The sequence below is a fragment of the Natrix helvetica genome (assembly GCF_964273705.1).
Source record: "Natrix helvetica genome assembly, chromosome: 4".
NCBI classification, from domain to species: Eukaryota; Metazoa; Chordata; class Lepidosauria; order Squamata; family Natricidae; genus Natrix; species Natrix helvetica.
The window spans coordinates 64,116,688-64,128,925 of record NC_138550.1 but is presented as its reverse complement, the minus strand read 5'-3'; the positions used below and the strand labels follow the sequence as shown (position 1 = coordinate 64,128,925).

The 12,238-nt window shown below is 37.0% G+C and overlaps 1 protein-coding gene across 2 annotated transcripts in view; it reads right to left on the bottom strand.

Moving 5' to 3' along the window:
• The window catches only part of DMD (dystrophin), a 1,188,090-nt gene that overhangs the window by 837,548 nt on the left and 338,304 nt on the right, over positions 1-12,238 (bottom strand). For both annotated transcript variants that reach the window (XM_081951523.1, XM_081951524.1), the window contains exons 15-16: positions 8,438-8,617; positions 4,231-4,406 (exon numbers count right to left, since the gene is read on the bottom strand). In XM_081951523.1, the coding sequence (XP_081807649.1) occupies positions 4,231-4,406; positions 8,438-8,617 (356 nt within the window). The remainder of the gene's footprint in view (positions 1-4,230; positions 4,407-8,437; positions 8,618-12,238) is intronic.

The window sequence follows — 12,238 nt, the reverse complement described above, 5'->3', positions numbered from 1 at the left end:
TAAATTTAATCTATGTTTAATTATTTCTTTTTCTTCTTTAACTTCCTAGTTTTGAGGGTCTTTCTGCATTTTATATTCTAATTTCCCCAGTTTCTCTTGGAGTCTGTATATTGTTTCTTTTTATTTTTGTTTCTTCGCATTGTGTATACTATCATAGTGCCCCACACATAGGCTTTGGTTGTATCCCATAGGTTTTGAATGGTTGTCTGTTCATTCCAGTTTTCCTCTAGGAAAAATGCTAATTCTTTTTCCATGTATTGAACATCGTTCTTTTCTTTCACAACCCTTTGATCCATGGTCCATCTCTTTTTCCTTTTTGCCTCTCTTTTCCATTTGACTGTTAATGGCTTATGGTCTGCCCACATGTTTGGTGTTGTTTCTTTTTCCTCTACATCCTTCTCCATTTCCGGGTCCATCCACACCATGTCGATCCTGGACTATGAATTATGGGGGTTTGTAAATAATGTGTATTGACTCTTCTGTGGATTGATTTCTCTCCAAACATCTTTCAGATTTAATTCTCAGGCCATTTCAAAAAATGTATTTGGTAGTGTTCTCCTTTCATAATTTTTTAAAATCTGTTTTAAAGTCTTTCTTTGGGTTTACCACCACATTAAAGTCCCCTAGTAAACATACATTGTCCAGTTCCAATTCTGCAATCCACTTATGTAATTTACTGTAATATTCTTTCTGGTTCATGTTTGGTGCATATATAACTGCAATTAGTACTCTTTTTGTTGTATTGATATTTCAATTAATAGTGTTCTTCCCTCTTTGTCCACATATTTTTGTTTAGGTTTTAGCTATTCCTTTATATATACTGCAATTCCCCTTTTCGGCCAAGGCCAGATGTAATTTCCCTAACTTTGGAGATTCAAGGATAATACCCTTTCCTTTTTTAATAAACACCTCCTGTAGGCATGTGATGTCCGTGTTTTGTTTTTGGAGTTTAGACATTATTTGTCTTCTTTTTATAGTGAATTTAATCCATTTATATTTACCGATATTAATTTCACTTCTTCCTCCATTCTATTACTTGTTTATCGCCCTTGTTCCTCTCCTTGGTTTTGTTTCCCTTTGATTTCTTGTCCTCACTCCTTCTCTTTCCTGAATTTCTGTATCAATCCTCTCTCTCACTTCTTGGTCTAATCCTTTTTCCTCTCTGTTGCTACTCTTGGCTTTTGGTTTCCAACTCCTCTCTGCTGTATAATTCTTCCTCTATGTAATATTCATAGAATTCCTGGGCTTTATCTATGATGCCAATCCTTATTTTCTTGTCTTGCCAGGATATTAGCATGCCTTCATCTATCAACCAATGGAACATTATTTTATATTTTATCAGTTGTGTGGAGAGAAATTGGTAATTCATTTTTTGCTCTCTGATTCTCTTTGGTATCTGTTGAGGGTTATGACTTCTTTTCCTTTATGGGTCAGCTGTTTGTCCCTTGCTCTTTTGTGGATTTCATCTCTGACAGCTTTCCCCCCCCCTGCAAATCTTATATGTATTTCACCAGGTAACCTGTGTCTTTGTGCCTAATTGGTATGCACTCTGTAGATTTCATCGATATTATTCTGCAGTTCACCTTTATGCATTTCCAGTGAGTCAGCTAATAGTTCCATTATGAGTTTTGGTAGGTCCTCATCTTTTGTCTCTGCTGTTTTGAAATCTTAAATAGAAAGAGGAACTTTCCAATTCTAAATGGACTAATGCCATCTCCAGTTCTCTGTTCACTGCTGTCAGTCTTCCATTGCTTCCAATTTCTTTTCAGTTTGTTCTGTCCTTGCTTCTACCAGTTTTATTTTTTGCTCATTTTTAGCTATTGTTTCCTGTATCTTCCCCATTCTGTCATCCAACTTCTTTATATCTTCTTTCACCTCCCCTAGATCACCTTTCATTTCCTCATGTTGTTGGTTATTGATTCTTGTGTTTTTATCATAAATTCCTGGATCAGGTTTAATGAGGCTTGTAGGCTTTGTAGGGTTGGTGCAGATCCTGTTTTTTCACTGCTCGGCATGTCTGTTGTTAACTTCTGCCCTGCTGGAGAGGCTATCATTGGCAGTGTTTTCTTTACAGTTTTGGTAACTGTGGATGTGTTTGACATCTTTAGCTTTTGGAAAAAAATATTCCACAGTACCATAAGTTTCAATCTTTCACTCTAGGTCTTTCTCTAGTCACTGTCCCATCTCCTATACCCTCTTTTTTTAATCTGATAATTAATAATAGTAATATAATATAAGTCACTGATTAAATCCAACCATTAATATCAATTATCTTTAGACAGTTATATAGACAGTTATATATGTAAATCACAGTTATAAATTATTATATTTGTAGTTAGTTATTATAAATTGTTCTAACTTAACTTAATTGTATTAAAGGGAGAGAGAGAGAAAAAGAAATAAATATATATAATATCTATAATTTGTTAGTCTATTACTAATCTATATAAATTCATAAATACATAAATTGGTATGCACAATCAATCAATTAATTAGAGGTTACTATTAATCAACAATTCCTGTTTTAAAACTAAATAGATTTTCTAATATGCAGTAATAAAAGAAGTGGCTATAAATTCTATCCTGTTTTAAATATGTTTGAATCTATATTAAATGTATGTAGAGTATAAAATTTATAGCTTATAAAATATTAAATTTTTAGATCTAAAGATCACCGTGATACATATAACAATATTTAAATAACATAAATAATGTAAAGATATATGAAGTGTACAAAGCTGGTTGTAAATGTGTACAATCCAAAGTCCTTCATCAACCTGTTCCCTGTTCTCCACGTTCAAAATGACAGTTGCCCTCAAATTGCAGTCACTGTCCTTTCTCTTTGTTTTCTTCCACCTCTGTCTCTTCTATTGCAAAAAGAGTATGTTCTTTCCTTCTTTTCCAATCTGTTCAACACCCACACAAAACTTTCAATCTATATTACTGCAGATCCAGTCTCAGAAATCAGTAGAAATTCTCAACTCAGCAATTACAATCACTTTCACTCTCTACTGATTCTGTGCTGGTTTCATCTTCTTCTTTCTTCTGCTCCCACTGGTAAGGCAGTGCTCTTCCCTCTTTGGAGACTCACTTAATTGCTCTATCATAAATTCCACCAAATTAGAGAAATGTCTTGTTTTAGCACTGTCTGCCGATACTTCTTACCGTTTCTCACTGTTTGCTTCCTCCACCATTAATCAGGCTGTCACATCTCCAGACCAAGCTATGACAGCTGGTCTCTTCAGTGCCAGATTTCAGGGATTCCACCCTTCCCAATGGGAGATTGCTCTTCTCCCCGTAACCCTTGGATTTTCCTCTCTCTATTGCTGTCCACTTCAAGGCCCAGCTTTGCCATTGCTGGCCTCCAGACATGAAAATTCAGATAGGGAGAATGGAGTCTCATTCTCCTGTAGCTGCACCAATGTGCTATCACCCCGGAAGTCTCACTCATGTTAATTTTTATTTCCTGATTTCATGCTTTAAAATATTATTACATTTTTACAACATATGGCAAAAATAACACATAAAAATTATTATTACTGGAATATATGTTAGCGATAATATATATTGTGTTAGAAGGATATATTTTTCTGAAAGAACAGCAAAATATTAAAGCTTGGAAATAAAAAGTAATTAGCATGTTCCCCTCTGCAATTTTTTCCCAATTTCCTAGCCTAGCCTACAGCCCTAAGATTTTGTGATGGTTTTTCATGTCAGCAGATCCAATTTTACTTAACTTTCTGAGCTGAGGTTGGCTTAATGCCTGTGCAACAAGTCAATTTGTGGGAGGACTGTGTGAAGTTATTTTTCAGGCTTTATATATATAATATATAAATAATGTATATTGTTCTTTTTGAAAATGTACTTTTTATCTCTGCAATCATTTTTGTTTTTGTTTTGTTAAGGGGGAATTCTGTGACAATTTATTGATTCTGCAGTTTTTGATGCCTGCAGTAGTCATCTAAATAATAAAAAAGTAAAAGTATATATAGTATAGTAAATAACAATCTGATACAAAATTTATATTTGCTTCAAAACTTTTCAGATAAAGTTTCTGTATGCAGAAAACAAAACTTCCATTTATTAATTACAAAAGCTGCCCATCCCTACTATAAAATTATCCATAGAACAAAACAAATCTACCTAATAATAAAAAAAAACATAAGGTGTTAAGTATTGACGGTTTCAATTTTTTTTTGACAAATGTGTATTCATTTATTCAGTTCTTACCTTTTCCTAATTTCTGAATCCACAACAATTTGCCTCTTCTTGGGAGGTGGCACTTGTGGGAGCTCCTCTTTATCATGTTTAACCAGGATCTGCTCTCTGGTGGTTACCATAGTCACAGTTTCCATTACTGTAGTTTGTGTTAGTGATGTTTGTGTGGCAGCAACAGCTTGTGAAATCTGTGAGAAGTATTGAAGTATGTTTAGAGTGGTAATAGAAAATGAAGAGACATTGTTCTTTCTTGATCATGACCTTCAGAATAAAACAACACTGTATTGTACTGCAACCAAATTGTTTTATCTGACTCATGCTAGGTGAATAAAACATGAAAAAAAATCAATATTAAAATGAGAAGCAAATTCAAACAGAATGTATTTGTAGCACATTTTGTACCAAATAAAGCAAAAGCAAAAAATACAAAAGTTTAATTGTATAAGGTAAATTGCACAATATACATATTTGGATATTCCTGCTCCCTTTTAATATAGCTACTTCACCCTCTGGTGAAGGCAATTAAAAAAAACCTGAGATTTTCACAAAATCTATTAAATCTTCACAAACATTTCATTTTATTTTCTGTTTACATGTTTATTACTGAAATTATTATTTAGAGAACTCAGTGGAAAAAGATGCATTCCTGATGCCATTTTAAAATTATTTCCTCCATCTTAGAACAATTATTTCTTTATCTTCTAGTAAAAAAAACAGCAAAAACAGCAAAAGGCAGGTATTTTCCCTCAATAAGGCAGGACATGGAAGGATTTTTTCTACAGCTTTCATAATTCTCAGAGCAGGTTCCATCTATCATCTATCTCTGTGATGGCGAACCTATGACACGCGTGCCACAGGTGGCAAGCGGAGCCCTCTCTACGGGCATGTGAGCCGTTGCCCAGCACACGCGCCTCCCACGGGCCAGCTGATTTTTGGATTTACCTTGCAGGCAGGAGATGCACGTGCATACCTTTCTCCACACTTTCTGCAGCCCATGCCCTCCCAGATCTCCAGAGATTCCCCCTCTCAGAGCTGTTTTGTGAAGGGAAGTTTATCAAAACAGAGCTGAGAGAGGAAAAAAGCCCCCCCCCTTTCCCCTTCTCAGCGCTGTTTTCAGAAGGGAGGATTTTGCCTTCTCAGCACTGTTTTTGTAAAGGGAGGCTTCTAAAAACAGCACTGAGAGAGGAAACAAGACCCCCTTTTCCCACTCTCATTGCTGTTTTGCGAAGGGAGGCTTCTTCACCTTATCAGTGCTTCTCCCTTTACAAAACAGACCTGAGAGTGGGAAAAGGGAGGCTTTCCCCCCTCTCAGCACTGTTTTGGGATGTGAGGCTTTCCCTCCCCCCAGCGCTATTTTGGGATGGGAGGCCAAAAGGGGAGTATGTTGCACACGCATCTGCGGGGTGAGCAGATGGGGCATGCGTGCATGCGTGTAGGCATGGATGTGCAGGAGGTGGGATGCATGGGAGGGACATTGCATTATGGATGTGGGAATGTGGGGCACACACACACACATGTGCTTTCAGCACCCAAGAAAAAAAGGTTAGTAATCATCACTGATCTATCTATTCATTCATCTGTCTGCTTAGCACCAAAAACCTTCTATTCATATTGTCAGGGTTCCAAGTAATATGCCCATAGCAAATAGGACTCCAAGGCAGGCAGATTCCTCAAAGAATAGTTGTATTGGACATATATTGGCACAGTCTGGTGAAAACCGACTCTGAATGCTTCCATGGTTTTCACCTAATTAAAAGTTTTTTCTCTTCCCCAACCAGTCATATGGTCCAATCAAGGTGTCATCTGGTTGCCTGGTAACATCACTCCTCACAGGTGACTGGTCACCTGTGGGAATGTCCTTGGTTCCCAGGAGAAAGTATTTTGTTTTTGCTACAAAACCCCAGCTATTTCTATTCTCCCCTCCCTGTCCCACAGCTCCAATGTGGCAACCCTGAAGCTTCAAAATGGCTTCTATCAGGTTCAGCTTCAGGGTTGAAACATATACAGAAGTTTATATGCTCTAGTAATCATTTCTATCCTAGCAAGCCTAAAATCATAATGCATCAATTGTAGAAAAAATTAAATTAGTTCAAAGAATGAGTCATACTCAGTAACATTTTCATCTTTATATTGAAATGTTAATATTAACAATATAGGGTAATATAAGGCTATATTTGGCAATTTTCATACTTATGGCAGTATCATATTCTGTAAAATTACTGAGTTGTAACTTTCAGGAAAGAATCCTCAAAATGTAAGGGAGACAGTTTTATTGTAAGCCTAAAGTATTTCAAGTGTAAACTTATTATTAACAAGAAAATCTTCCATGGCTTTTAAGTACCAATTTATCTTGGTAGTAGTCATGATTTCTACATCAATTACTTCTCAGAACAAGCGTGCTTACACATTATATTATATATAACTGTTATTTACAGTTATGTTTCTGGTAGATTGGGCTATAGTTTCTTGTTGCATGAAGACTGATGCAAAGAATGAATTAAGCAGCTCTGCTTTCACTCTGTTGCCTGTTACTTCTTTGCCATCTTCTCTCTTTAGTGGATCAACTGTTTCCTTGATTTTTTTCTTCTTGTTTATATGTTGGAAGAAACTTTTATTATTATCTTTGACTTTTGTTGCAAGTCTTTGTACATTCTGAGCCTTTGCTTTCCTGACTTTGTCTTTGCAGATTGTAGCTATCTGCAGAGTTCTCCAAGTTACAATTAGCTGTTTGATAAAAATTTAGACTTTTGAAAACTCCTTGTTCTAGCTATCAAAGCATTTAAACAAACTGAAAAAATGTAGTTACTCTGACAGCTACAGATACAACATTCAACCAGACCAAAACTAAATACAATAGAAAGTATAATACAAGACCCACGTGTATAGAAGGCAACTATAGTCCACAGGGAACATTCTGTGATGTGTGATTTGACTTTCCTAATAATCCATGACTTGTTGGGTCATATTACTTCCCTAAATAAAGAAATAGAATGACCATGGGCAGGAAAAATGCATTGGAACAGGGGCGACTTCTAACTTCCTGCTGGATTCCCCACTGATTTTGCTTATGGCAGAAAGTATCAGAAATCATGATCACATGATCATAGCTAACCTTGGGAACACTGCAGTGATTACAACTTTGTAAATACAACTGGTATGAAGACCCTTGAAATTTCAAATTCCATGGGAACAATGAGCCCAGAATTTTGAATGAATTCTTTTAAGTTAGCAAATCTGAAGTAACTTAATCCAAATTTTTATATGCTGTGGTGCACCACTTGTGCCAACTGAATTTTACAAATAGACAAAGAACCTTTAAATGGCATCAGGAGTTTTAGTAGTATAAAGATGTTGCCATACATGTTCTTATTCCAAGGCTCTTTCCAAGCCCAGCTGTTTGTTCTAAGTTCCCTGCCTTCCATAGCTTTAAGTTCTGCCACTGTTTCAGTATTTTCTATTCTGCACTGAGAGTTTCCAGCAGTGACGTGCGGTGAGGTTTATGGCTGGTGAGGCTGGTGATGTCATCAGGAAGGCGGGGAATGGGACCACGTGTGCAGGAGGCTGAGGCTGCCTCAGCCTCCTGCACACATGGTCCCATTCCCCGCCTTCCTGAGTCAACATGAAGGGGACCGTGGGGCGTGAGACGGCGGAGCACGCTCCGCGGTCCCCTTCATGTTGACTCACGAAGGCAGGGAATCGGACCACGTATGCCTTTTCCCTTTTCCCTTTTTTTTCTTTTCATGATGAGAGGGATGAGGCTCTGCCTCCCCTGCCTCCCCTGACCGCACGTCCCTGGTTTCCAGTATGTTTGAACTTGGATGCTTAGTAAGTTTTCATCTTTATGCACCTTTTCTCTAAGGAGAAGAAAGATAAATCTGATAGAAATTTGAATTTTTGAATTTGGAATGTTTTCCATAGGCACAAACTATGATTTTAATTTGGGTAGGAATATGCAGACCAAAGTTTGGTTCTTTATTAAGTAATTGTCAAATGTAAGAGTTTAAAGTTTACGTCATGTGATTTGATTTAGACCTAAGAATATCACATAAAAACAGGAAATACTTTGTGTGAATATGAAAATGGATTGGGATAAATAGTGCACAAAATGGAAATAAAGCATTAATTTATGTAAGAACAAACATCATGGTTAAAAATGATTCAATAATGAAGTGGTAATGATTTGACTGTCATTAACTATCAGGCTAACAGTTTGACAAACCTGCTTAGAACTGTCGTCCAGCTTCTGTGCCAAACTATCCCAGCGGTGACTAATGTTTTGTAGCCACGCTTCCAGTTTTTGTGATAATCCTTTACTTTTTACTGCTGAGAGGAGATCCTGGCTGAGGGAATTCAGTTTATCTATTGATTGTCCCTTGATTTCCAATTCTCCTTTCAAGATCTATAAAAGTAACATGGCAAAGAAAACATATTAACCTATCAGAAGTAATGGTACAGGTTAACTTGGCATTCTTTCCCAAGCAACAAATTTCCATATACTTTTGTTAGTTAAGTTCAGAGCTGTCAAACTCACAGTCTGCGGTCCGGATGCGTAATGTGCTGGCCACGCCCATGCCCGGTTTAGCAAAGGGGATAAAAGTCCCGATATGTCATGTGATGACACCATGACAATGTTAGTTTGACACTTGTTTGATGTTAGTTATGGCCTATAACTGCATATAAAATAATGTTTCTTTGCTGCTTTTGCTGTATTTGACGTTATAGGTGAATACCTGAATAGCAATAGTAATAGCACTAGTACTTAAACTTATATATGGGTTCACAATGCTTTACAGCCCTCCCTAATTAGTTTACAAAGTCAGCATATTGCCCCTATAAATCTGGGTTGTTGTGGGAAGCTTCATCACTTGAGACTTTCAAGAAGAGATTGGACTGCTATTTGTCAGAAATGGTATAGGGTCTCTTGCTGGAGGGGGTGGGGTGGGGTGGGGATGACATATAAGGTCAACTCTGTTAATCTGTTTGAATCTGTTTTACTGATCTCAGAAGGATGGAAGGCTGAGCCAACATTGAGCCAGTGTGACTCGAACTTCCAAACTGCTGGCAGCTGCCTGTCAGCAGAATAAGCCCGTAATACTGAATTCTAAACACTGTGCTACCATGGCTCTTCTGAATAGATTGTTTATCAAATGGCTACCCAGAATTCTTGAAAGTCATTTGACACATGAATTTAATAAATCATCTTCATCATCGTTGTCATCTTTGCTACTTTCTATTTCTAAAATAATTCCTTCACCCCATTTTGCAGACATACTGTTTATGTAATTAGCAACAAGTATAACTGCCTTATTATGCTAGCTAAGCATAAGCAAAGCAAAGCAAACTATTGGACTTAGCTGTCCCCTTCAAATTTCTACACTATCATAAGCATTCCTATGCCTCATTTTTGTGCTAGGCTTATTGTGGTTCTTTTTTTTTTTACTATTTTTGTGATAAAACATTGCTACCAGCAAAACATTTGTGCTACATTAAAAACAAATTCGATATGGTTCCAGACCTTCAAAACACTTTGACAATTCTGTTACAAATAAATGTAAAAGTGTTGGCATGCGATATCTAAACATATATACTTCAGGGAATATATTTTTAAGTTCAAGTAGACCATCTGGTCTCTCTTTCTTTGCTAAAAACTCACTTGAGCAGCCCAGAGACAAATTGCCGGCTGATGTTTAGCTTTATGGGGCTTGTGCTCATTTAAACCTTTGAGGATTTATATGGATAAATGCACATTTTATGTTATTAAAAATTTCTCATGTCATAGCATGAAGTCAAATTAATGAAAGCAACATATGCTTAAGGTTATGCTGACAGATGGTCATCATTTTTGGTCTTCAGTTGTGACATATTTTAATGAACATTACATTTGTACTCGGTATGTTAGTCAGTAGCAATATTAAAGCAACTGTCTCATGTCTGTTAATTAACCCGAACAATCAGATGGCAAAAACTTTAAAATGTCTAATCATACAGACATTATCCTAAAGAGTATCATATTAAAACCATATTAATTTCAAAGCTTTTCTATATATTCATCACTGCAGTGGTTGATTTAATTTATATCCATCACTAATATAACAGTGGCCACTTCCCAGTACGTTTGTATGATAGTTTTTCTTTCAGCTGCTTTGGTGCCAATATAAGGGCATACAGAAATGGATGTGACATTCAAACATTAATATATAAAAGAGCTCTTAGTTTTTGGTTTTAAAGGTGTGAGCTGGTTTTATTTCAGGGTATATTATATTGCACAGCCACCGTTATTTTCAGAGAAGTAGGCAACATTCAATGTAGGGAAATAACCCAAATCTAAATTTGATTTTTAAAAATCATACCTATTCATGGCTTTGTTTGTTATTTCTCTGCAAGTATGAATTAGATCTGTAACTAATCAGAAATGGTGAAAGCACCAGACTTTTTATTCTCTTAGCTCCATGATGGCAAAGCTATGGCACCTTTGCCACAAGTGGCATGCAAAGCCCTCTCTGCAGGCACGCAAGCTGTTGCCCCAGCTCAGCTCCACCATGTATGCATACATGCCTCCCTCCAGCCAGCTGGTTTTCGGGTCTCTACTGCACATGTGGGAGACACACAGGGAGTAATGCACGCATGCACTTGGGCCACATGTGCATGTGTGGTGGTGGGGCACATGCGCGGGGGGTGTCACATACATATGTGCAGGGGGAGCACAGGGGTCATGCATGCATACATGGGGGGTGGGGGGACCACAGGGGGTCATGCTGCATGCGTGGGGTGCACACGGGGGTCATGTCATGCATGTGCAGAGGAGCAGGGGGCACGAGTGTGTGTGTCATGCACGCATTGCATTATGGGTTCACATGCGCTTTTGGCATGCAACAACAAAAAGGTTAGCCAAAAAGGATAGCTTCCTTTTTGTGTTCCTAAGACACACTGTCTTAGCTCTAGACAAATTACTAAGAACATAATCAATATTATTTATTATTTATTTATTTTATTTTCCAGGATTTATAGACCGCCCCCTCTCCCCAAAGGGACTCGGGGCGGTGTACAGGCGTCTCATTAAAACAAATACAAAAGATTAGTAACCTGCTAACAGAACCTATTGCAATTTTAGCACAATTTCAGTAATAGGGCATGTAATATATTAATTTTAGCATAAGGTTATAATAAGGCCAGGAACTGTATAGTACACTTTTTCATTATTTGACTTCCAATTGCTGTTCATCATTGTCTGATATACGAATGGCTCATGAATCAATATACTTGTTCAATAAAGTCAAACTGAAGCTGTCAGAATCTCAGTAACAAATGAAGTCCTTCAAGAGTTCTCCGATATAAGTATCTGTTTAATTTGTCTCGTATTTGAACCGAGAAAGAGACACACAGAGAGAGATTATCACACAGAGGACGGTGTGAAAAATGTTTAAAAATGATCAGTGGTAAGTTATTACTTTAGTTATTTTGATATCAGATTTTGAAGGTATCATCAGCAAAAATAATAAATGTTTTTGTTAATTATACCAATATTTAAAAGCACAGAAATTGTTCTGGTCCAAGCGTACAATTTCTCTTCTCAGGCAGATAAACTTTACACAAAGCTTCAAGCAGACCAGATTTATTATCAGGCATTCTCAAATCAGTAACTTACAGTCATGAAGAGATTCTTCTGAATTGATCTTAATCTATCCCATTTATGTGATATCATGAAAAAGTGATAAAATTACTCCCATGGTGAGAAAAACACGCTGTTCTACACTGGCTGGAATTGACCAGGCTTTGAGCTGCACGTACACAGTAAGCTCCCAGTGGCCAATCAGAAACACAGGTGTGACCATGTGACATAAAACTACATTTACCAGAAGGCAAGACTGTATTACCCTAGAGGCAGTCCCATAAAGAAATGGTAATTAATTCCTAAACTAACTTAAACAATACACTCTCCACCTGGAATTATAAATTGCACTATCAACTAACTTTTAACTAAAGTAATCATAAGCATAGCATCAAACAGTACATGAATGAG